The sequence below is a fragment of the Coturnix japonica genome, chromosome 2, assembly GCF_001577835.2.
Source record: "Coturnix japonica isolate 7356 chromosome 2, Coturnix japonica 2.1, whole genome shotgun sequence".
Classification (NCBI taxonomy): Eukaryota; Metazoa; Chordata; class Aves; order Galliformes; family Phasianidae; genus Coturnix; species Coturnix japonica.
This window is the reverse complement of record NC_029517.1, coordinates 16,596,450-16,623,849: the sequence shown is the minus strand read 5'-3', so window position 1 is coordinate 16,623,849 and position 27,400 is coordinate 16,596,450. Positions and strand designations below refer to the sequence as shown.

The window sequence follows — 27,400 nt, the reverse complement described above, 5'->3', positions numbered from 1 at the left end:
TGTGCAGTGCTTATTCCTTCTAGCACAAGTGTTTCTAACTTCAAAAGTAATCTTAATAGATCCAATCTGTACTCACCTGGCTTACAATTTCAGAAGCTTTCTTTGCTCTCTGTATATCAGGGGTATCCATGCCCACCTCCATTCCCTTTCCTTTAATTTCATTCTCCAAGTCTTTCTTATATTCTTTCTGAAATTAATATTATTAGCATTACTCACATGTCCAGCAATCAAATCCTTACATTTTTCCTCTGTTCAGTTCCACCAAGCATTATCCATAAAGGATCAAACAACTTTTGGTTCAACAGTAATATCTTTGTAGGACCTATATACAATATAACTATACTATAGCTGCTGTCAGGTTAAATAGTTATTTTAACAGAATGCTTTCTTCAAATCTGACAGTCTTCTACACTTATCTGTCTTTCCAACTTTGACAGCCACAACCAGAGGAATATGTAGACAAGAATTTTTATCCCTCACCCATTCTGTGTGAGACTCACATCATACACAAGGCTTTTAGTGTGCCTCTAGCTGTGCTTATCAGTTAGTCCTACCTAAACCAGAAGCTGCTATCTAGACGTGAAAGTAGGAGGGCCTGCAGCCAATGAACCCGGCCAAGGCCAGGTATGGTTAAGGTTCAAAGTTCTGAGAATATTTTGGTTTCCCCATGATGGACTACATAATTTTCAGATTCCATTAAGCTCAACAGTCTAGGTTTTTAGTGAATCTGTCATATATATGCCTACTATCTAGATTATTTATCATGCAGAACTCTCAACAACAGTAATTTGCATTATGTCAAAGGCAAAGCTTGCACCAGATATGATACTTACAGTGCTTGCAATTTCAGAAGCTTTCTTGGCTCGTCTTATCTCAGGAGTATCTGGACCAACTTGCATGCCCTTCCCTTTAATTTCAGTTTCCAAGTCTTTCTTGTATTGTTTCTGTAAGATAATACCTTATAAATTAGGTTCACAATAGTCAGAAAGTTAAATGTTTTAACATGAGTTAAACATTTTAACACAAGAGTCAATTTAAGGGTTACAATTTCAACTCAATCAAAAATCTTAACTAGAGGGTTAAAACTCTCAGGAGTCTTGGCAAGATTTTGACAGGAAAACACGTAAAAACGTAGAAGATAAAAACTTTAGGAGATATTCACTGAATATACAAAAGTACACTGCTGAATTTGGGAGGGAGCTGGGGGAATCAGCCCATACAGATTGCTGTAATTATCTTCTAAAATAAAGAGGCAGTTTAGCTCAGCAAAACCTAGTGTAATAAGCTGATACTTGATGCCAGACTAATTGAAACACATTTCACTTTTAAGAAAATATTTTATTTATAAAGACTACATGCTAGAAATTTAATACTGGAGAGAACTGTTTCCATTGAACTTTCAGAACAAGATGCTGCAATTTATTCATTTAATACATCTTTCCTGAACCACAGCCATTAGACCAGTGGCTATACTCATCCATGATTTCTGCTTTCTCCCCACAGCATAAATTATAAATAAACAATAACCAGGAAACAAAATTAATATTACATCTTCCACTTTTTCAAGCATGAATGTATTTCTTTTTAATCAGTAAATGATATTACAAAGTACTACTGAAATATCACATACAATAATTGTACTTTTTAATACATTACACTTTAAAAAATTAAAAGACTTATCTTTTATGATCCCAGGCACTGCTATCTCTGATACTATAGTCATAATCATTTTTCTTAGTTTATTTGCTTATGGAAAGAAGATAACTTTTTTGCAAAATAAATACCCATTTCTAATTTTCCTGTTCATTAACTATTTTTAGGAATCATTTTAGTTAGGAGAAAAAAAAAATAATTACAGTGCACTAAACACTGCAAAAAGTAACAAGAGCAAAAATACCTTCAGTTTTCTACCTCTGTCTCAGTCTGACGAAGAAATGTGATAAAACTACTCTCTGCTTCCAAAACCAGACCCCAATCTTCCCTTTTTTTGTTGTTGTTTTTTTAAGTTTCAGTTAATCAGTGAAAAGACAACATCTCTCACTTCCTCTCTGCTAAAAGCGGAATGGCAAATGCTTCCTCCCAGCTTCCGGCTGTGTACAACATGGAAAAGATAACGCAGGGAGTTACAGCTATGTGTAACTTTCTCACACTGGTAAGGTTGGTCCTACGCACAGCAGTATCTCTGGTTATTATGGCTATATCTATATGTGTAAAAAAATACATACATCAAATGCATATAAAATATATGAAAATGTAGGGTTCTCTAAAAGTAATGCCGCCTATTTGTTTCCATGAAAATAAACAAGATGACCGTGAACAAGAGCTTGCATGTCACATTCATAAAAATCTGCACAGTCATCCAGAATGCAGTTTGTCTTTCATGTCACAGTTGCCATTGCTGAAATGCACCGCTCACTGCCTCACTGTGCTCACATCCACTCTTTGGCTTCCATAAACGCTCAGCAAGGATCAATGAATGTCAACAGTTGTAATACTTTCCACATGGAGGAATTCAATACCACACCTTTGCTTCATACACACTTCCATGTCAGATGCCATTTCATCAGACTGTCCCTCTGTTGCCATCTGTCACACGGCAACAAACCATAAGGGAATGATGGTGGGAAGGTTTAACCTCAATTGCCATACCACCAACATTTGCTTCTGACATCGTGAGCCTGCATAATGAAACTGGAGACATTACTTTTGGAGCACCCCTCCTGTATATATACAAACATTCACATGATAAATGGTGCCAGCTTTGGAGCTTGAGGCCTGGGGAACTATACAGCCTTGACAAGCACATACTGAGTCATGGGGTCCTCAAGACAGCTTTCAAGAGACACAAGGCCACTGAGACTTCCACTTCTACTGCCAACCCTTCCCTAACACCAAAGTTCAGTTCTAAAAATGTACTCTGGAAAGACTCTGCATCTGTCTATTGCAAAGGCAAGCTGAAGAAAACCCACTCCTTCAGGAGGAACTCTACTTTTGGGAAAAAGCATCCAGAAGTAGAACATTTTATCTGGATAAACGTTCTTTCAAAGATGTTTGACAGTTATTACGAATGTCTATTTTTAAACAAGAGAAACAAGTTTCAAAAAACTGGAAACCACTTCCTCTAATTTCCTTTAGAAGTTCATTAATATTCAACTCTTTTTCAATTGCAGTATTAGTGATACTAATTTAATAACTAGACTAGGTTGTTTACCTGTTGGCTCCACTAACAATTTACACTGACCTTTTCATTGCCTGAAAAGAAGAAATATTTGTCTTAAGTTTCTTCCAAACTTTTTCTATATTCTTAAATCAAAACAGAACTAGCCTTAGTTTAAGTTCTTACATATTTCAATGTGGATTATGTTTAAAGAATGGAATATTTTCCATAGAGTATACCATAAGGAGTGAACTTTCTCTAGCATCAATAATCTTGACCAGCATAACGTACCTCATTTAGTATCTGAGCCGCGTTTTTAACTCTAATCAAATCTGGCGTATCTTCAAACACTGTCATTCCTTTTCCTTTCATCCATTCTTCCAAATCTTTTCTATACTCTTTCTAAGGATTTAAAGAGAGATTTTTCCAGTTAATATTGTGTGCAGGATCTTGAAAAGAAATTCCATGTATTAAGCGTCTGAAGGCCCTCTTTGAAATACCCATAAAATATGAATTATCTGAAGGTTTCAGAGTTGAAATAGAATTAAAAATTATCAAATCACAAGCTACAAAGTTGCAAATTTGGAAGGTTTTAATATAGCCATTCATTTTCCTGTTGTGCCCTCAAAAAACAGTCTTCTCCTATACAATGCTAGCACATTATTTAGGGGACTCAGCTGCCTATCTATGTTAATTGCAGTAGCATTTGCTTATTCACAGAATACTATCTGCTGTGCTGCTGCTTTTACCTCCTTTTCACTAATGGATTCAGAATCAGGATGGATTCCCTGAACACTGTTTTAGGTAGGACCAGTTACAGTGACTGCTTTATAAAGCATAATGTAGAAGCAATATTCCTGCCATTTCTCCTCTGTTCCCCTTAGACACTTCACTGTTATGATCTATCAACATTTAGGAATCACAGCCTCCAGAGCACTCAAATGTTCACAATAAAATTAAAATCATACTGGAATCTGTCTGTGGACACTTAGTTCCTCTTTTTCTTCCCAACACCTAAAAAGCCAATGTAAATCCAGTAGAAGTGAAAAATCTTTTACACGTTCTAGGATTTTTAATTGCTCATTCCACATCTAGGTTTGTTTAGTTTTTTAATGCAAGGCAAATAGAAGTCTGAAGAAAACATTTTTTCCAAAGAATTTGCACACACACAAATTAATACTCTTAGACACGTATTAACTTTATAGGAAGGAGCACCTTTGCCTCAGCATAAGAATTTTTTATAAACAGAAAGAAATCAGATTGATTCTTGAACATGGATATAAAATCTGAATTTCAGTATCTTTCCACATTGGAACACTATTTCCATTTTCTCATATTTTTCAACAGATAAGCTTTATTCCCTAAGTAATGAGTTGTAAAATCTAAGGAGGTAAGAATTAGAGAACAGCTCAATACATGTAGCATTACACAGGGAAGTATCAATTGATAATTTTTGAAGATGTAAACTTACAACACTTCTGCCATTATGCATGTATAACCACTTCTGCATACACTTAGCAAGCAGCAAGATTAACTCAATGAAATGCAAGTGTTTGCATTTTTCCCTAGTAAGCAAACACACAAGAGACATAGAAGAGCTTTGTATGCACAGAATGGTATTGCCCAAGCAAGATCGAGTTTGAGACTTGCCTATATGACAGATAAGCTTATCAAAATAAATTATTTATTAGAGAATGAATAAGGAAATATTTGAAATAAAAGTCTTTTCCCACAGCACAGACTGGAATAAGCTATTTTAAGAACAATGCAAGGAACAAGCTTCATTCTAGCAGCCTCAATTCCATCATACCTCTGGCCTATAACAAAAGCATCAATTCTTAATACAATAAATATAAACAAGGTACTGCTGGATCCCAAATTCAAAAGAAGATCTAGGAGCTCCAATACTTCTAACTGTGCATTTTAAGTTTATAATTTTCTAATAAATTTGCTTCTAAGTTTAGTCAAATACTAAATCTAATGTATAGAATCAACCAATACTCAAAACCAAACATGAATATAGTTAAGACTGTTTTGAATAACATAAAAATTAAAAGACCAACGATACATATATTCTCAGTCACAGAACGAAAAAACTGATTCGATTCATAATGTCATCTACAACTGAAGAACAATGAGCATACAGAAAATCCACATATTTTAACTAGATTTGCTTATAGCAAATTATGTAATATCAGAGCAATTTTACTCTCTTAACTTTCACTCATAACAAATCTAATAGATAATTGTTCCAAATAGATCAGTTAAAAGTGACTTACACTCAGCTCAAGGCATCCACATAAATATAATGCACTATCATCAACCTGAAATAATTATTCAGATGGAAAGACTGCTGTCTGGACAGCAACAGAAATCTGCCTTTCAACTATTTCATCTTTCTGGAAAGCAAACACCAGAACCTCTCCAAAATCCCATCAAACAGACGTCTTTTGCAGCATGCCTGGAAGGTCACCAAATTGGGGTTTTTTGGGCCCAGGAGAGGGACAAATTCTACAATTGAGGCTGTCACAGGGAGTTTCCAGCCAACAATCTATTTTCTATGGAATCATCTGATTTGTTCATTGAACTCTGTTTTTCTGGTTCAAGTGTGCTGAACTTTTATAATTTCCTAACATTAAAACAAACTTCAATAAGTATCAGTTCTTATTGCAAGACTGTTCAGAACACAAAATGACATGCTACAATTTCTATCCATGGACTCTCTTCTGTATTTAACTATAACATTTAGTGTAAGTGGTTCAGCACTCAGCAGCATGTGCTTAGCACTCAGCAGTGATGCTGCTTATTTCTCATTTACTTCTTCACAAGAACAGGAAAAACAAATGTTAAATCCTCTACCTCCTTCAGAAGACTAGTGACTTGCTTTATATGCAAGAACTCTGGGGTCTTGTCTAAATCCAGTGAGGGCCTTCCCTTAAGACTTTCTTCAAAATCTTTGCGATACATTTTCTGTTGAATCAAAAACAACAATTAGTGGTACACGCATGTGCAGTTCCAAACATATTTCAGAAAGAACACTATAAACTGAGCCAGAAAAAAGCTATGTCATTAGTAATCATACTAATAAGCAGCGTTACTACTCATTTCATTGTTTAGATTATTTATACAAGACACAATCTTATATTATGTAATCTAGATAAAAATACATATATGTGATATTTCCAAAGAGAATGTTTAATCTGACCTATGTAAGGAACAATTTCCTTAGTACAGAAAAGAGAAGTCAAATGCCATTAAACCACAGAGAACAAGATGATGCTACCTTGCTCCTGATCTCCTGCCCAAACTTTCTGTCCAAAACTGTCTCTGTGTCTTCAAGGGAGGAAAGAAAAGCTGTTCCTTTAAAGAAGTTACATCCTGATCTGCGTGACCCCTAGAGCCTCCTCCCATTTCCCAGAAGTTATGAAGTTATGCCATAAACAACAATGTTAGCATCTCCAGCTTTTGGGAAAAAAAAAAAAAAAAAACTAATTTGAAGGGAGGACTGAGCTATAGAATGGAGAACTTGGTGTTACTTCAGCCCTATCCTCAGTTTACAAAACTTCTATGATCATCTCATCTATTTTTTTAACCTGCCTGCAAGATGTTTGTTAGCCTCTCTACTGATTTAAATATTGGACATTCAAACACACATCTTACTAACCTCACTTTGCATCTTTTGAACATCCTTTGAAACTTGGTACATTGGTGTATCCACAAACTCGAGCATTGATTTGCCTTTAGATTTCTCATAATTCTCTCTGTACTTGACCTAGAAAAATGAAAATAAATACTGCTAGCAGCTGAGAGAATGTGAGATCTGATTGCCTGCTACAGTACCCTAGAGATATTTGACTTGAAAGACTCTTACCAAACTAAATCTGTTGGACAAACAAAGCAGCTAGACAAGAAAACTTTTTCTAGAACCACATATTCCTTTGCTTCCATATGTGAGACTCAAAAATAATGACGTTTGAAAACAGCAGGAGAAAAGAGAATCAACCACCTTTAAATAATTGCATGATTTTTGCTGAGTGACCTGTGGCTGAAAACTTGGCAGCTTTGCAGTGTGATCCCATCATGTATCCATAGAACAACACAATTACTCTAATAACAGTATCTGCTTCACCAACCACCACAGATTTCTGTTTCACGCTCCAGAGTACCATTCTGAAACACTTTTGTTTGCACCAGAGGGAGGGAAAAAGGAAGCAGAACTGTGGCCTCAGTAGGGTCTAGTCTTACACAGACATTCCTCTCACAGCTACCAATAGCCATGAGCTTAGAGCTAGCAGCAAAATCATATTAGCATACATGGCTAAGACACTAATGTGCAACTTTAAGCTAACTCATGAGGCAAAGACAATTTGCTTAGAAACCTGGAAAAGATTCTAAACTATTAATTTAAATAATTAATTTAAATAATCTTTTATTAAGATGACGCATGTGACTATGGTCAAACACATTATTTATCTCCAACAGTGTTTCATACAGTAGTACTTTCTAACAAGGAAAAAAAGAAAAACAAAGAAAAAAAACAGCTATACATCAAAATATTATATTCAACATGACTAATGTCATTTTAATTTGCCTCTTCAGAAATACTGATGTCTGAGTTTGAGAAAACTGTTTAGAATCTTTTCCATTCTCAGACTTCTGCACTAGATTTGAATCCTGGAACTTTCTGTGTGGGCTGCTTCTGATTGACTATGCACTGTACATCACTGCAATTTGTAATGCAGCTTCATGCTTGATTTAATCATTATTAGAATGCTGCATTTTTCTCTTTCCAAGATTTATTTATGATCTTGTATACCTGACTTTGAAGCACTGTATTTTCTGTGTGATGGATTTGCTAAGCTGTATCCAGGATAAGGTTACAGCTTTTGTTTTGCTTAAATCATTTCTTATATACACATGGAAACAAACAAACAAAAAAAATCCATAAATGTTATCACGAAAAGCAAAGCCAAGCAGAAGGCTTACAATTTAAATACCAAGTATGTTTTCTGAAAAAAAGAACTGATGATAGTGAAAGAAAGAGAGGATATTATAAAAAATTTTTACTAAGTTCCTAAAGTAAATGCTTGTCCTGTTTATACAAAAGTGAACTTTTATGTCAGCTAGAAAATAACCATTATTTAACACATTTTAAAGTGCCAAGGATATGATGGTCTATGTTTGCCTCCTAGTGGAAATAATTATAAATGTCACAAAACAAAACTGCTTCTTTAGTGGAAAAAAAAAAAAAAGAAAATTACCACCACCTACAGATTCTGACTTCACACCTTTATTCCATTTCTCAATTAACTGAAGTAATTTTTAATAGTCTATAATATCAAATGAGATAAATTGCACAACTTTTTGTTACAATGAACTAAAGACACCAGATTTGGATTCTGAAGCCTATTTAGCCACTCTGCTTCAAAAATTCAAAGCAGTAACTTCAATTTTTTAGGCTGTTCATTACCACGTTAAGGTTTCTACAACATGGAAAAAATTTAAAGTTACAAAACAATAAACTAACTGTAGTTCCATCAAAGTTTTAAACTATCTCCATAGTTTATGTCAAAACAAATTACACGTATACTGTGTAATGGGGAAAGTCCCTCCTAGTGAACTATCTTTCTCACCAAATTCTTGCACATAATATGAATCCAGCCTGTCAAAATCATAATGTATGTAGCTCTAAAAGTAATGCCTTCTATTTATTCATGGAAACTATAACAAATACGAAGAGCACAATAGCACTATTGATCAAGAAAATTATCAACTATTAAGCACTATTTTTCAACACAGTCACCACCATTAGCTATGCATTATTACCAACAGTGGCCCACATGACACACTCCTAAAAATCTGTATGGTTACCCAGAATATGCCTTGTCTTTCAAATTGCTGTTGTCACCGGTGAAACAAATCACCCAGCAGAAAAGAAAAAAGCAGATCTGGGTAATCAGGAAGAAGCTCTGTATTTAATACTATTGGTCAGAAGTAAAAGCTGACCATGCAGTGAGTCTTTGGAAATCAGTGAATGACACAGTCTCTTTCACATAGTGGGAAGAGACTTCAACAAAGATTTGGTACATGCTATTGAAAGACAGGGAGAACACAAAGAAGGTATTTGAGAAGCATGGAGAAAGGCAGGAGAGATGACAGAGAGGTCAAATCTGAGAAGGATTTTGAAAATGGGATTTCTGTAGAAGACAAATAGCTAATAGAGCCCCTAAGAATTGACAAAGCATTCTTCTTCCTGCTCATAGCAAGAAAAAATATCCACAAGCATCTGGACAATGCAAAAATCAGAGACACAGTATTTAAGGAGTCATTAGAAAAGGGCATACACTATATAAATCATCAGTCATATAAATAAATACATTTTGGAAGAAGCAAGCAGCCTTACTTCTTGCAAAGGAAAGTCCAGAAATCTACGTCATTACAGATGACAACTTGATGATATTTACTCTGAGGATATTCACTCAATCAGTAAAACATGCCAGTCTCATATGACACTGAAGGAAAGTAGAATCAAGCCAAAATGCGAAGAAGTATACAGAAAGTGAAAACTATGAACTTATTTATAATGCATGTTAAAATATAAAAAAAAATATAAATAATAATTATTTTTTTTTTAAAAAAAAAAGGGACAGTACTGGCTTCACACATTAGAATGACACAGACAAAAAGCAATTAACTAAAAAGAAACATGAAAATCAAGTATAGATGGTAAGGCTGAATTATTCTGATTATTTTAGACATAAGCTTCTTCAAGCAAACACTGACTCAGAAGTCAGTATGCTACTCATGTTCATTAACACTGACCCTTTCCCTGTGAAGCTCTCACCTCCTGCCAGCAGTGAGTAATCCTCCTTCCCTACACCACCCACTCACCCATCTCCACAGAAGCACTGTTGTTTCTGGAGTGAAAAAGACAAATGCAACTTATCAGCCTCCAAGCACTACACATGTAGCATAGGTGCTCTTGGAGTGGGAGAGAAGCTTCAGCACCGCACATAAGCCATGAGTTTCCTGCCTCTTCCTCCCTGTTTCATGAGACCCCATCTGGAGCACTGCATCCAGGCCTGGGGACCTCAGCACAATAAAGATGTGGAGCTGTTGGAGTGGGTCCAGTGGTGGGCCACTAAGATAGTCAGAGGTCTGGAGCACCTCTCCTATGAGGGAGGAAGGGTTCTCCAGCACAGAGAAGAGAGAGTTTTGGGATGCCTTACTGTGGCCTTTCAGTACTTAAACAGGGCCTACAGGAAAGTTGGAGTGGGGGTATTTATCAGGGAGTGTAGTAATAGGACAAGGGGAAATGGCTTTACACTAAAAGAGAGCAGACTTAGGTTAGATGTTAGGAAATTCTTTACTTGGAGGGTGGTGAGTCCCCTGACACAGGCTGCCCAGAGAAGCTGTGGGCACACTATCCCTGAAGACGTTCAAAGCCAGGTTGGATGGTGCCCTGGGAAGCCTGTTCTATACATGGTAACCCTGACCATGGCAGGGTGTTGGAACTAGATGGTCTTTATGCTTCCTTCCTACTCAAGCCGTCCTATGATTCTATGACTATTTCAAACTCACCATCAGTATCTTATGTCCCAGCACCAGCCCCACAGAGGGGCACTGTCGCGTTATCTAGCAGGATGGAGTTTTGTGGCTATTACTTGATCCAACATAAGAAGCTTCAGACATTTAGGAGGGGAAAAAAAAAGGCTTAAGCAGAGAAGCTCTAAGGGAAACTAAACACTTAATGGGCTACTTATTAAACTAACATAACTGCCACTTCTGTAATGAGACCTGCAGATGAAGGGAATGTTAAGATCTTAGACAAGGTAAGATTTGCACTGAAAGAAATATCTTAGATCAACAAAGAAAAAAAAATGTGGAAGAATCTGGACATGTAAGAAGAAACAGAAGCAACAAGTAGCAGAAGACTGTGTGATTCTTACCCAGTATTCTAGTTATTTCAATAAAAGAGCCTCCCTCCCTAAAAGTTCTTTCACTTACATCCCCCAGCTACTACAGTTACAGCACTACATATGAGATCATGATGCTAGTGGCCAAAAAAAAAACCATGTATTTTACAAGTATAATATTCCTAGCTATATATATATATATATTTGATACATATATGCATATATATAGATTTTCTTTTTTCAGATCATCGTTATAAAGGCAACTTACATCACTATGCATTTTGCTGATATTTAAAGCATGGTTTAAATACAGAAGGTTTGGTAGATCAGAGGCTGGATCATGCAGACTTTCCTTGTAATCCTTCTTGTAATTCACCTGCAGGAAGAATTCAGGTAAGGTAAAATAAAGATTAACAACATAAGTAACAGCTAAAACTGCAGGGGGTCTTAAAAGATTAAGCACTTGCCTGAACAATCTATATGAGACACTAGATGGTGCTCGTTAACTATTATTTTGGGAACTAAGCAAAAAAAATCATTAACAGATTCTTTCCACTTGGGAACTACTCAAAGCTTTACTCAAAAAAAGATGTAACAAAAGTCACAAATTCATACTTTGCATGATATTTCTAAATACATAAGATATTTGTTGTTGTTTATTCAAAGTAATTCTGCAGAAAAATTATAAAATGTGCATTTTCCTCAATGCTTTGTGTTTATTTTTTTTAAATGTTGCTGAATATTGTTCTCTCCTGATTCAAATATTACACTTACTGCCAAAATTAAAACAATCTACATAAAACAGATAAAGGGAAATGCTCCAGGGTATTTTATTTAATACATGCAGTTTTCAGCAAAGATAAGAGATATAATTATCTATGGCGAAAGTTAGTCACCTAATGAATTAGCAGAAGATAACTTCCTATCAGCCTATAGTAGGATTTTCCATACTTCTCATATCTGGACACCCATTCTTACAGGTAGAATACTATCCAGCTTGGCTGTCTTAGATGATAAAACTCTTAAGTCATACCTTCAGTCACCTTCTCACATATATCATGCTCTTCACTGAGCTAGACAACCTTCAAATTAACAATACTGAACTGACATATATTTTATAATAATAACTACTCTAACCATTTTTTAAATTTTTTTTTTTTTACTAAACGTTTAGATTTTGGAAACAATTACTCTGTTGAGCCCTTCCTAAAGCTAGCCTCCTCTGTTTCCTTTGAGTGGTGCCCCATGCTTTGGAAACAACTGCTACAAAAGTAAAGATTGTCTTTAGGCTATAGGGGATCACACCCTCAAAGAAGAGCTCACATTCTTAGCATTGGACACACTGTTAAATACATCATCCCGATATCATTATCACATGATAAAGATGTTATCTCCAATCTGACTCCAGCAGCAGCACCCATACAGAATCTTAGAAATAGTTTACTCAAATAAAAATCAGAAGATCACAGATATGATGAAATCTGAGAGAGACATGCAAATCTAAGGAACTCATGCTAACCCCCTCCTACACCCACTGGAGAGAAAGCGGTAATTCTCTCCTTCTAAAGATTGGTCAGATGGCTTTCCCTCTACACTGGTATTCATCTTTCCTCAATACAAGAGGACTGAGTACATTAGTTAAGAGTGAAACACAAAGTTAAAGGACTAAAGTGAGATGAATCTCACTATGAAAAACTCTGCAGAGCCCTGGAGAAGGGTTTTGTAAGAAGGAGAGGAATAAACAGATAACATGCTGTACATGCTACACAGACACATTTTATAGAAGAAAGTTAAGCTCACAGTAGTAACTTGTAAAATGGAAACTTCTGGTAGATTTCTGGTGATGTAAACGTGTAAAATACAAAGCAAATTTACTTACATCACTTGCCAAGGTGGATGCAATCTGTGCTTGCTTGAAGGAAGCACTGTCAAGGGGATTGTACTGGTGGCTCCTCATTTCTTTTTTGAACTGCTCTTTGTATTTCACCTTCCGACAAGAAAAGAAAAAATAAAAATGCTTGATATTAACATTTGGAATTAAAGAAGACAGAGAATTCAGGCTAAAAACGAGTTTATTAAACTCAATTGCCTTGTCCATTCATCCATACACACTGAACATATTTAAAGCTCAATGTAGCCACACCTCTAACTGTCCCGTGCTGGCTTTAAGTAAGTTTCGTGCATCTGAATTTTACTGAAATTAAAAAAAAAAAAAAAGAAAGATTGTCATGTGTGATTGTTGGTGCTGAAGGATTTACAAAGGGAAAGAGAAACAAAACCATATGTCTTGGATAATCAAATAAACCAGAACTGCTTGACTAGCAATAGTAATCTAATCACTGAGAATTATTCGATTTATAATTTACATCAAAAATGAATTCTTAACATAAAAATTATAAGAAATTGTCACACTTGTGAAATAAACCATTTGTTGCAGAATAGAACTTCCCACTCAACTACCTTCCCACCACCAGGTCTTGTGTCACCAGCAGTATGCCAACTTGTCATCAGAGCCTGGACTTCAACTTTTCATTCAGTATGAAACTTCCCACGAGAGCCCCAGGAATATCTATGTAATATAGTCCCTTCGCAGGGAGAATGCCCACCTCTGCTTGCTATCACTCTTACTCTCTTTTTGTTAAAAGGAAAACGAGGAATGATAAGACATGTAAGGTGAGATGATGAGCAGTACATAACTGTTGAGGTAATGGCAGCAAATGTAAATAAAATATAATAATTACACAAAATGATTAGGAAAAAAATGGATTTAGAATCAGAAAAAAAATGAAACTGAACAAAGAGTAAATCTCAGTCAATTTTCCTCCCTTGTTGCGCACGATCATCAAACATCTGGAGCCTGCACACATGCCTTGCTGCTTTCTAACAGCTGGCTATAATGGAGTATAAAAAGTTGGCTCTGAATTATGCTGCTTTCATGAATGTTAGTCTGACACCTGATATTTGAGATTATGCAACATCCATTACAATTTGCCACGCTCTGCTTTAAATAAACATGTAGTTCTTTCCTTATTCCTTTTTTCTCTATTCCCTATGAACATCTGATAGAGAGGCTAAACCACCTTAAATAATCTCCTTCAAAAATTATTTTTTTCTCAGCTTTAGTTGTGGGTAGAATTTTCTGTTTCCTTTTCAGCTCTTCTTTCAGTCAAAAAAGTCTCAACATGGTTTAACTTAGATATTTTTATTCCGTTTAGCTACAGTGCCTGATATTTCATTAATCAAGATAACAAGAAACCAAAACAAAAGCAGCCAAGCAGATATTAGCCTATCTGTTCAAGAACACATTGTGGTTCCAATACTTATATTAATTTGTGCAAAGAAAGGAAATTCTACATTTAACTTTTGAAGAGAAATTTTATCTGAACACAGGATGAACTTCCTTCATAATCTTTCACACTACCTCCAGAAAGGAATACCTATGGCTTTCTGGTAGATTCATCTGGTTCACATTGTTCAGTATTTGCCTTGGCTTCGGATCAATTGCAAAAGCAAATATCTGAATATAAAGATCCTGCCTTTGTCAAAGGCAAATCCATACTCTGTATATGAACCAAAGAACTAAACTGGAGTGTTTTTGCTCTTTTCAGAGGTGTATCCAGAACTCATCTTCTAATAAAAATCAGTGCTAGAATATCTGACTCAGAAAGCCACTGAAAACAGGGATCAAGTCAGTACTATGAGCACAACCCTCCTTTACCCAACACACATCATAAGTGCATTGTGTACAAGAGTTAAACCACCCTTAAGGCTGTTTTGCACAGTCAGCAAACAGCCTCAGACTGTGCATGCAGCCTGAATGCACAACGTGGTCCTTGGTACACTTGTCAAGTGTGAAAAACAACAGTGCCAAAGGGACCTCTTCTCACATCTGGAATGCAGTCTTCCAGCTGCAACTATTTCATGTCATTTTTTAAATATAAATATATATTTTAACAATAAGCATCAATCTCGAGATATCCTTGTGTCACTTCAGATCATATCATTGCCTCAGAAAGGAGTGATACCCAATGCACCCCAGACCCTGCATCTCGGTGCCAATGCACAGAAGGCTCCCTAACGTGAGGAGAATGTCAACCCATCCAACCACAGTGTGTTTTTGCAAGTGAGGGCTGCTCCAGCACCTCCCAGTCCTGCTGCCTCATATGGCTGCACTGCTTATTACCTTTGCTCCCCTCTCCAGCACCACCAAATATCGCTCTGGGACAAAATGGAGGCAGCACAATAATATCAGATGACCCTGACAGTATCTCAAGAGCACTTCCAACAGTAATTTAACTCTGACTTGTCACAGGGGATTCATCTCATTGAAAGCTACACACGCACATTCCATTCTTTTTTTTTTCTTTTCTTTTCCTTTAGATCGGTGTTTTCTTATTTCCCTCTTCCTTTTGAAAGAAATGACAGGGCAGGGGACACGTGGGAGAAGGGAGAGGGAGGAGAGAAGCAATGAGTAAGTGCGAGGGAAGCAGCCTGCATGTGTTTTAGCTTCATTTTGAACAGGAGAAAGTTAATGAATGCAGTTTAGAGGGAAAAAAACATGCCTGAGAGAAAGGGTTCCAATTAAAAACAAGAAAGAAAAACACTTTGTCAGTGATTTCTAAAACATCTGTAGGGGGATTCTGACCAACTTTGTAACCTGGTAGAACAGCAAATAAAAATGTGGGAGTAGAAATGACAGCTGTTTGTGGAGCCTTATCTACAAATTTCATCATTAAGCAAATCTTAAAGCTTAAAATGCTGGTTGATTATCGATCTCCTTAATTAAAGTCTTGAGTTTGTTTCCTTTTCTTTTAGTAGGGATTAATTTAAAAGAAATGTCTGGAAGCTGCTTTCTAATAGTTGCTAAAGAATCAACAGATTTTGCAGGCTTTTAGCACAACAACATGCCTGAAGAGCCCAACTGGAATTAAATAAAGCCTGGATAAACAAACTTCTCATTGGCCTTGCACAAAGCCTATAAAAGTCAGAACTGCAGCTGGACAGAACGGTGTCTTTTGAAGCTTTGCAGCAACATTCCTAAATCAAAATCTGTAGTTCAAAGCTGTTCACACAGGGAGTGTTCAGTTTCAGAAGTGGGTGACATCACCCACTGTTCAGATTTAAAAAGAAACTACAAAAAAATGAATCATTCAACCACTGGGATCCCAGGATGAAGCAGACACTTGCAGCTCAAGCATTTCCACATGAAAACATGAAAAAATATAATTACTAAAAAAAAAAAAACAACTTGTAAACGACACAGATATTGAAGGAAATGTGATGTAAACAAAGAGCTGTATTAAAATACTGGTGGCTAAAAGCATTAGTGGAGCTTAATGCAAAGAAAGACAATATCCTGGTCTACTGGTAATGTCAGAGAAGATACATCTTGGGGGAAAATAAAAATCTATATCTAACAGCTTTATCCTTGAAACAGTGTGCCAGAACCAATAGAAATATGAATGTTCCAAATTATTCATCATAAAACCAATTATTAAGCAACAACACAGGGAATGCTTCATATCAGCAGCTCTTTGAAAAATCACATCAAGAAGACATAAGGAAGAGCTTGTTTCAAAAAGAAATGCAAAAAATAACCCAAACTGTACAAAGTACATTCAGCAAACTAACAAGTTTCAGCTTTCACAAAGGCTAGTACAGCTTCTATTTCAAATTTGGTTTCAAATCAACAGAAAGAAGTAATGCTGTGGGTAAATATTCTAGTCCTAGGAGCTAGCGCTTTTGCTGCTGCTGTTGTCAGGTCTTCGCTTGTTTGTTTGTAAAGAAAAAGAGAAAGGGAAAGTACATTGGTTTGGCACAGCCTTGAGTACCAGTCAAACATTAACACGGTTTTCTTCACTTTGCCTTCCTGCTTGCATTGATCACTTTCTCCCTTTGTTACACCCACACTGCCTGACCTCTTCTTGCTCCTGTTCTCTATACTCCCTAAATTACCTACCCATATGCATCACATTAAAACATGTTATCATCTTTTCTTCCCATTACATCCATCAGATTTGCCAACTTTGCTAATTTACTGTGAGGGTCAAATAACTAATATTTTTCTGCATGTCATAGCTTATAGATTCGTGCTATTAAGGGAGATTATCAACTTTCAACACAGTTTCTGAAGCTCTCATTTGCTGAGAAAGAAATTAAAATCCTAAAACCCAGAAAGTCTGGAGACAATAAAGAGATCACTAAGTTTACTGTTTTAAAATCTTATAATTGTTACAAGCCTGTTTCATGATCCCTACTTAAGAAGGACTGACGAAGCTGACATACATTTAGTGCACTTCCTCTCCTACAGCACAGGTGCATTCTTCATCCTGACCCATCACCCTGCTTCTTGGACACAGGGGTCATCATAATTTTTCTGTGGCTGTACAGGATGCTCTTGATTTATGGCCAGTGTGTCTAAGTGTTATAATGATTCAAATAATATATAAAAACATTAGACAACTCATGGTCACTGCCTTTCCTTCAGAGGAGGTGGGGAATTGCCAAATGCATCTCTCTGCTGCTGAAAGCAGCCTAGTACTTACAGCTTCCATTCTGCTCTACACAGATGGATGGCAGCAGAGTGTCAGGCTGAAGCCCAATCATTTTTAAAAGTGCCAGCCACCGTTTTTAATACTATGTGGCCTATTTCACATATTGAAAGCAGCCACATCAGATAGTTGGTTAGAAAGTCCCTTCCAGCTGAACTACTCTACTCTGTTCTGTTAATCAGTGTAAGACTGAGGGGAGGAGAAAGGATGAATGGATGCCAAAACTGGGATCTGTGTAGTGGTTTGACCACTAAGGACTAATAAGAATCATTTTTACAAATGAACTGCAAGCTCCATGTATCAACTGCTCTCTTCGTTTCCTGACACACCCTCTGCACTATTTGGATCCTAAAACTGCACACCAAATAATTCCTTCTGCAGAAGGATCTCGACTGTAAGTGGTGCCATCCCTGTCCCTGCCTGTGAAGAGATCATATGATAAAGCCTCTACTTTGGCACATACGGTATTCATTGTCCAGGAGAAAATGCACTTCTATCAAGAATGAGATAAAACAATGACTCGTTAAGTCTGTGATGCAACTGACACAGCACTAGACTACAGGAAACTACAGTCCCGGCGTTATTTTTTTATTGTTTTTCTTGCTGGCCAAAAACTCAGTGGTATTAAGCATAGTGAGATAGCAGAGCTATTGGAAAGGGACCCACTTTGATTCCCTTTGTGAGGATAGGCAGCTGCAACCCCACTACATTCTGAAACAAGTTGTAATGGAGCATGTGGTCTGCCATTAGGTGGAAATAACAGATGTCACACACTAAACTTAGACATGAACTCTTTTTAAAAACTGATAAGGAAAGCACCTGCCTTCCCTAGAAGTCACACCGATGTCTGAACAGTATAGTGCAGAGCACTGGCTCTTCCTAGAAAACACAGGCTGATTTCCCAGTCTGCGTGATACCAAAAACAAAAGACCACTTAAAAGTTAACGATCATCCAGTGTGAAACAAGAAGTCATGCAATAGATATCTAAGGGCAATGTCTGCTAACATCAAAAGCAGCTCAGTCTCTTGTAGACAGACACTACACTGTTCTGCAGCTTGTTCTCTATGACATCTTATTCTCATTTTATTCTAGTTCTAGGGAAAACTTTCACCATCTTGCCAAATCCCAGGGAGCTGTTGTACAACGCTGATCTGCAGACTATTCTACTCTACTCCAGTTGTTTGCTTTTATTCCTATCTCTGGGAAGACTGACATGGCCTTCTCCAATCAAAGGGAGTAATCCTCCTCACACAAGAGGGCAGAATTTGTTCCTTGGTTTAAAAAAGCACTGAGTGTAGCCTGACAGGATTATTAGCAAGGATTATGCAAGGCACTGTTAAAAATTAGAAAAAACAAAAACAAAATAAACAGGTCAGCTTCTTCTCATAATGTGAAGTTGATCTGTAGTAGTAGAAGAGTCACAAAAGGAAAAGGGAATATCTATGTTCCAGCTTTTTTTTTAGTTTTGGATAAAAGTGACTTGTCCGTTTTTCTTTCTTTTTTTTTTCTTTTTTTTCTTTCTTTTTTTTTTTTTTTTTTTCTTTTTTTGAGGTTAATATATAACAGAAAGTAGTACATAAAAGCTGCAGTTTCAGGGGGAGGAAAGGCAGGCGGTTTACATGTCAGGCCAAATTCAGGTCCCATTACTCACTTTAGCAAGCGGTTACACAAAAGACCACAGTTACTTCAGTGGGAGTAAAGTTCTATTCAAATTGAATGAGTAGCAAAATTTGCCTCTAAATTACATACAGTTAATATTTTAGAAATCCTAGTTAATATATATAAATATACACTATTTCCACCAAAGAAGAGTTGTAAGAGTCAAAGTTCATTGCATTTTTGCATAAAAATTATATGTTCTGTTTCCTAGGAGTCTTAAATTTACCAGTCATTGCAATAGCATATGAGAGGGGTTTGAGAACATAATCTTCACGCAATTAGAGATAATCATCTAAAAATATAAGTATTTTCTTGAATTACTAGGAACGAGATATCTGAATGAAGTCATTGTAAAATGACAGAAAATCTCACCTGGCTTAGAAGTTTAGAAACTCCTTTAGCATGTTCGAAATCTGGTCTTCCAAGTACAGCAGGTTCCTTATTCATCTCTCCCCTTCCTTTCTTGTACTCAGCCTTAAACAAATCAAGAAAATGAAAATGAATCACTATTACATTGTTTGGTTTGATGTTTTTTCAACAGAAATGTACGCTTTAAATCTAGTAGAAAATGAAGTCTCATTTAGTGATCTGCATTGCTACTACTCTCAGTAATATTCTAGTCAGTTCAGAAAAACAGCTCTTCTCATGCTTCACCTCATTAAAAACATAACATTTATTTAGTGTAAAACACAACGCACAGCATTCATAAAATTCAGCTTTATCCAAATGCATGAGTTAAGCCTGAGAAATGCACTTCTCCCACTGCTCCCAAACAAGGCAGAATGAGTTACAGTGGTTCAGCATTTCTTAAGACATGGTCTGTAGTTTACACAGATTATTTGTAGCAGCTGAAAATAGCCTTGAAACAAAACTAGGCAGAGGGGCAGCTTTTTTGAAATACAGGTCAAATTCCACTCTCGGTTTTACCACTGCAATCTCACTGGATGTCAGTAAGGTTGCACTGGTGTAACTTGGAAGAATTAGTCCCACGGGGTTGGCGTTATGTGATCTTTCCAGCTAAATGGCTGCCCATGCAAATTGCTGTTTTGTTTTGTTTTTTTCAAAATGCATTAGAAAATGGAGATAGATTTACAGTAGGTGCTTTGGAATACAACAAACAAAATGTAAGAGTTTTCTTACATTACTCAGGCTCTGTGCATCAGCAAGGAGTCATCTTAACAACAGAGAGAAAGGAAAGATCCAAAGCCATTCTAAGTCAAATGGGGATTTTACAGCAATTTGTAACCAGGCATTGAACATAAGACTTACTAAGAGGTTTTAGTTTTCAGAAAATGCTGAGTGTTCAAAGGTGAATGAATCTCATCTCTCTTAAAGCTGTATTTCCATAAGAGACAATTCTCTAAAAGAGATGCCTGATTAGCCTCACATAAAACTATTAGCAACTGTTTAAAGTCTTGGTCAAAATTTATATTTTTATATATATACATTATGTTATACATATATATATATAGGTGTATGTGTGTGTGTGTGTGTGTGTGTATAAAGCATTATATATACTTAGCTATATATATATATGCACATGTATATTTATAAAGACTATATGCATTTATATAGTCTATAATAACAAATAAAATAGCATCACACATAACTGCTTCTGCTCCTTGACCTATTAGCAGATATCACAATGGGAGGAACAAGAATTTGAGCGCAGAGCTCAGGGATAAGAGCCACGTGCAGGATTCTGCTAGCCAACATGGGCTCTTCCAGGGACAGTGGAAGCTGCATGCCCCTGTCACTGCTGGAGAGGATGAGAGGAGGAAAAAGGTACCGAGAGGCATACCTATACCCTACTGGGCTGAAAACAGATCTGCAAGCATGCCAGCATATATCCAATTTTTAGAATGAGTGGAACTGAAAGAAAACCAACTTCACAAAATGTAACGCTGTCTTTAGCCACCAATTGTAAATGCCAGGCTGTCAACATCAAAGCAAGCAATCCGTAACTTCACAGCATTCCCAGCATGTTATTTCCCCCCTTCCAAAGCTCCCTATCAGATTTGGGGTGCCATGTTTTCTGCTCTTGCTTGGAAAGATGAGAATTTCAGAAGTATTCTGAACGATTTGACTGAAATTGGATTAATAATGTCTAAAAAAATACAAACAGACTATCAGAAGAACATACATCACTTATTATCTTCGTTATCTCTGTTGCCATCTTTATGTCTGGCCTGTTCAGCACTTCAGTGTATCTGTGGGTATCCTGCACATCCCTCTTATATGACACCTGTCAAGGAGAAAAAGAAAGGGGAAAAAAAGGAAGAATAAACAGTTTTGCTTAAAACAAAAAAGTTTCAAGTTTATAAATCATCTCTGAATGACTTATCTGCTCAGCAATCAAATTCAGAGAAACTCCACCTAATGTATGCCAACGCAGACCTGCATGACAGGAATTATTTAGTAAGACCTACACGCAGGTTAACAAGCTGAGGAAGAAATTCAGAAGCATAAAATACAATATTAAAATGAAAAATGATTTCACTTGGAAGCATAGTAGAAAATGAAAGCACTGCAAAGACCAAAATATTAGGTTTTATCATTAAATTTCAGAGGAATTGCAAGAGAACAGTATTTTTTTTAATGTGCTGTACCCTCTTTTAGTATAAACAAATGCCTCAAGGATATGCAGCTTAGCAGATTGCAGCTACACTGATGACTGTAACTTTAACTGTAACGTGGTGAATGGCCCTCTCAGTAACAGCCAGCCATGAGGCTGGGCTGTAGTTAAATGACACAACCCCGCCACAGAACTCTCTTATTCCTTGCAACTCCACTTATCCTCTATTTTACACAATCATGGGAACAAGAAGGCTGAGTGTTCCAGAATGTGGAGTGCACGACCGGATCCTTCTATTTGTGCAGAAGCCACTACAGTTATGAACGGGCTCAGAAGAGTGGCCAGAATACTAACCCACAGGTAGGAGAGTCCAAGTACTCACTGTTTAGCAAAGCAATCACAGAAGCAGTCTAGACCTCAGAGTTGCTCCAAAGCTCACAGACCACAAGCTATCCTTTTCCTTACTCCAGTCCATAGACTTTTTCCTCTCCCTTGTTTTATAGCACTTGTCAATCCAAGACAATTTCCAAGAGCTGTCTTACTGAATTATTATGACTGATTACGAAAATCATCTCTGGTATTCAAAAGAGTCTGTCAAGTTGAAGTTCCATGCAAAAGTCAGAGATCATAATGTCCACACGAGACATTATGTATCAAAATAATTCCTGTTCGGAGAGCTGCATATTTTCTTTTTCTACTGTTTAACAGTGTAACTGACCTCTCAAAATTGTATTTCACCATTAAAAAGTCACAGAACTGTACGAGCTGGAAGGGACCTCTAGAGATCATTGAGTCCAACCCCAGATTGCATAGGTAGGCATACAGGCAGGTGTTGATTATCTCCAGAGAAGGATAATCCAAAACCTTTCTGGGCAGCTCATTCCAGTGCTCTGTCACCCTTACTGTGAAGAAAAGTCCTGAAAGTTTCCCTCAGTTGAAGCTTTATGTACTATAACCTGTTTATCTACCTCCATTTTCCAGCGCACAGTTTTAGTACGGCCACAATGCAACAAATTCACCTGCAAGTCTAGCAATCACCAAGTGCAGCACCCTGTGACAAATTTGTAGAAATGTTATGTAAAAATTAAAAAAAAAAAAAAAAAACTTACTTTTTTGGCATATATTTTATAGGCAACAGAAAAGTAATATTGCAACCATATGGCCTCAGCTAAGTAGACAAGCTAAATAGACTTCAAACTGTTGGCTGTTTGCCCACAAATGGATTTTATGATTTTTTAACTTACCGTGATTGACAGACAAGTGCAATCAATTATCACATAAATAAACAAATAAGTTGCATGAATGTATCCCACCTATCAATAAAATAAAAACTGTTTCTTCTAGCCTATTACAGCCACTGAAGTTTTGTTTTGGTTAGGCTCCAGTTTCTTTATTTATTTTTAAGAAACTAGATGTACAGACAAGCATTTGCAATTCAGGGCTTTACATGAATTTAGTTAATTATATGCTGTTCATCCTAATGACCACATGAGGTGAGGTGAAAACCACAGAAGCAGCAGAGACAGGTTTGTGAATAGCACCCTATCATCCATGTAAATTGCAAATTAAAGGCCAGCATATGTGCTCAAAATAGAAATTAGGAATTGAGTGAATTTAACAACAGAGAATTGAGAAAAGCAGTGATAAACTTGAGGAAATGTGGTCACTTACTTCTTCCAAATGACATGATCATACAGTACATGAAATAATAGATTGTGGTTAATTTTAGGGGGAAAAGGGGAGGAAAAAATAAGACAGTGACAGTCCTTTGTATTTCGCCATTTTCAATTATTAGATGCAAGGCCAATTGCTATAGCTTTCCATGTGTGAATTATTATTCTTCCTGCACCTAAACCAGTGTACCTATTACTTATGTCTCAGGGAAAGTCATCTAACATTTTACAAATGTCTGCAATATATATTTGCTCTATTCTGCAGCTTGTCATACTCCAGTGAGAATAAAAATGTTATGCAGCAGAACAGTAGTTTGTCAGAGGTAGGCCAAAGAAAGAAAAAATATGTTTCCCATTTCCTGAATAACCTCAGTCCCTGGTTGCTGACCCTTTCCCATTGGGACAGTGTGCTGGCCTCTATTACACAGCTGCTATTCTGCTCCATCTAGTGATTTTTTTTTTATACTGATACATTAGAACAGTAAAAGGAAAGCTATTCTGTGAGAGCAGGGGAACAGATGTAGAAAGGGCAAAGCCGCCAGCACAGTGTGTGCACACAGGCACCAGGAAGGTGGAAGGTAGAGAAGAGAAAAAGTAGCCTGGTCAAGCGAAAAATAAATAAGAGAAAGCAGGAAAGGAAAGAGTAGAAACGGACAGGGAAGGGGCTCAGACCCTGACTAGCAGTTCCAGGCACTGCACAGAGCACTCGCTCAATCTTCTCTTCAAAACTGTGCTTAAGCTCTACCAAAAGACATCACTAGAGGCTCAGGAGATGTTCCTTCTTGTGACGAACACATGACTGTGAAACATCTACTCAAACTGGACATCATACAGGGAAAAGTAACTGAGACACTGACCACTGGAGAGCAGCAGTGAGAGACCTAAATGAATAATTACAGAAGACCAGAGGGAAAAAAGGACAAAAAGGAAAAAATTACAAATACCAACTAAATATAAAGTGTCTTTCTACCCCTAATTTGAAATTACAGAAGTGGTTACACTGCTGAGTACTTTTAAAGAAGTAAAACTATAAAACTAATGAACAGAAGCCATTTCCCATCTTTAATCCCCAAACACACTCTGAACTGCCAGTATTTTTTGTGAAGCAGAAAAAAATATTCAGGGTTTCCATACAATGAATATACTAATTTAAACACGGCCCAATCTCCAGCTTCTATGAAAAGACATAAGGCTCATGGAGGATAAACAGATAAAAGGTAAAAACCTTTTTTGATGGCACCAGCTCATTGGGATGTACTTCAGTGCTTCACAGTAAACGCATTTCAGATGAAACTACAAAACATCTCAATCTGTCGATTAACAAATGGAAACTTCTGCTACACAGTCACCCAAGGTTTAAGGGACAAGTCACACAGGTTTAAGGGACTAAGACTTTTCTTGGACAACTTTTTCTTCTCCTCTATCCCAATTCCAAAAAGACACCAATCTATATTTAACAGATTATTAAAATGTGCACAAGTAGATTTGTTCACGTTTTGCTTTCTTGAGATTCACAGACATGGATGTCAGCAAAAGCTTGGGTACAACTATCTGCAAAAGAATTTGTCTCTTACTGTTTGCCCTTGATTAGCATTTTCAAACAAATGAGGCCACTTACTAATGGTCTGTCAGTCCTTTGCCCCCTTTTCTATCATCTGCACTTTGGGGTTCATCAGCACTAAGAAAATGACTAACTGATGACAATCATCACTGGCAACAGCTTTTCTGAACTCCATTCAAATGGTGTTGAAAACTGTTTCCCAGCTCACACAGAAGAGACAAACACATTTCTGGTCCATTACAGATTGATGCAGTCACCCTTTCCAGTAATGGGCTTGAAAATTGATCGGTCCCAATTATATTAGGAGTAAACACATCATTTTCAGCACCAGTTGGAAGTGATCCAGAGGGACCTGTTGTTGACAACCACTGTCTGCAGAAAGTTAGTCAGGGAAACATGATTTTTCTAATGCAGATGCTTAACAGAGAACCAGAAGAAGCTTGAATTTAGTATGATCTGCATCTAAACAAGCACCAACATCTTGGTATGTTGATGTTATTGAAGCACATTTGAGATCTGCTGATTTGGTCTTATCAGAAAGTATGCAAATGTGTGGATTGCTACTGCACAATATCTTGAACATGGAAAAAGGACACTCCTAAGATATTATGGACAACTAAATATTAAAATTTAGATGGTTAATGGAACATCAAAAGCTACTACTACTGACATGACTTGGACTGCAAAGGCCATACAGATATATATAAATATAAAAACTTTGCCCAACTGTCAAGCAGCATTTTTGGTTTCAAAACTAAGAGGACAGATACAAACATTCATTTCAATTCAAGCATTTCAGATCTGCAAACTGTCTTTAAATGCTCACAGATGAGTCTACTGCAATTTTGCTGTTTGTAAAGAGATCAGCACTTACTTCTTTCATACAAAGTAATGCCATGAGGAAAATATGTGGAATTTTAACCACACAGAACATATAAACTGCTATAAACTCAACATCATTTTGAAATTCATAATACTTGGTGATGGACCAGGTCATAAAACAGAAAAATAATTGGGTCTGTATCTTCATCAAATGCAGTGTGCAAAACCTGGCAAGTGCTTTCCTTTCTTTTGAAACCGAATTGTCATGTTATTTTAGTGTTTAATTTCTTCCTTTCTTCCATCCATTTGATTCTCACATAAGGTAAATCTGTTTTGTGACCAAACCACCACTTTTTACAGACCACCATCTAATTTTGGTTTGAAGTTTGGAAACTTCCAGATGAGACAAATGACATCAGCCAAGCACAGACTTAAGACAGGCCCTAATTCACATTTTTCCAAACGCTTTTGCATGCCAAAGTCACATCATTAATATTCACTTCACAAAACAGAAAGATAATTTACAGAGAAAAATACTTCAGTGTGGATAAACATGCTTTTGTTAAAGCATTGTGTAGTATCTAAATTATTTTTCAATTCCCTATCATTAGAAAGCTCACTTTTGTTAGAAGCAATTTTCTTCAGTAGAAGAATGAAGAAAAAAATCTTCTTCTTATACTTGATCACATTGTTCATTGTTCAGGAGATTTTACAGTATTTCCCTATTATTCAGCTTCAACTCCCATTTATAAAACAGTTTAATGATATTCAAAGTGGTGTGAAGGCCTACAGCACATGACAGTTTCCAAATGTCAGCATAAATGTATTGTAAGTCGAACACAGTCTTAATTTTTAAAGGAAATTGCACATTTCACAGAGTTGAGTATAAATGTCAGCCTTATTTTAAGCCCAAGTAAATAGTCTTAAACACATCCTAATCCTATTAGATGCAAACCCAGCATGTAAAGGTTGAATTGAGTTGGCAGACCATTGTAGGTAAACACGCATTCTGCTCCCATAGGTACACTATACTGAGTGGTGGATAAAAAGCTTTGTCCTTCTATTCCCCCAGTAGTTTTCTTCTTTTTACACTGCACTTTCAAAGCAATGATTCCACAAATAGCCTACATTCTGAAAGAGGAAAACTCCACGTTTGGGACACTTGCTATTCCTTACTCTGACTCAAAGATGAAAACACACGTGGCTCTTAATTAAAACTATTAGTTGCAAAGCAGGGAGTCCACAACCGACATTCAGCAAGGTGCTCAATTAATGACCCAATGGAGTTGTGTAAGTCTGATGAAAAATAACTGAATTTACATAAGTTGTTCCCTTATGTGTGATACAGATATAGCCCCATTGCACTGTAGCTCCCCATGAGCAACCAGAAAAAAATCTCTTCTTAAACAAACTGGTTAGGGTTTGTTTGATTTTTTATATATATATTTTTTAAGTTTGTTCAGGCACAGAATACATTCATCAGTA

At 36.7% G+C, this 27,400-nt stretch overlaps 1 protein-coding gene across 7 annotated transcripts in view; it reads right to left on the bottom strand.

The window, feature by feature from the left end:
• NEBL (nebulette) overlaps window positions 1-27,400 on the bottom strand; it is a 234,205-nt gene that overhangs the window by 42,278 nt on the left and 164,527 nt on the right. For 5 of the 7 annotated variants that reach the window (XM_032443070.1, XM_032443069.1, XM_015853337.2 and 2 more), the window contains 9 exons: window positions 21,428-21,529; window positions 19,657-19,758; window positions 12,953-13,060; window positions 11,342-11,449; window positions 6,822-6,929; window positions 6,017-6,127; window positions 3,449-3,559; window positions 834-944; window positions 77-187 (listed from right to left, as the gene is read on the bottom strand). The exons of the other annotated variants lie outside the window; for them this stretch is intronic. In XM_032443070.1, coding sequence (XP_032298961.1) covers window positions 77-187; window positions 834-944; window positions 3,449-3,559; window positions 6,017-6,127; window positions 6,822-6,929; window positions 11,342-11,449; window positions 12,953-13,060; window positions 19,657-19,758; window positions 21,428-21,529 — 972 coding nt within the window. The remainder of the gene's footprint in view (window positions 1-76; window positions 188-833; window positions 945-3,448; window positions 3,560-6,016; window positions 6,128-6,821; window positions 6,930-11,341; window positions 11,450-12,952; window positions 13,061-19,656; window positions 19,759-21,427; window positions 21,530-27,400) is intronic. 7 annotated transcript variants of the gene reach the window in all.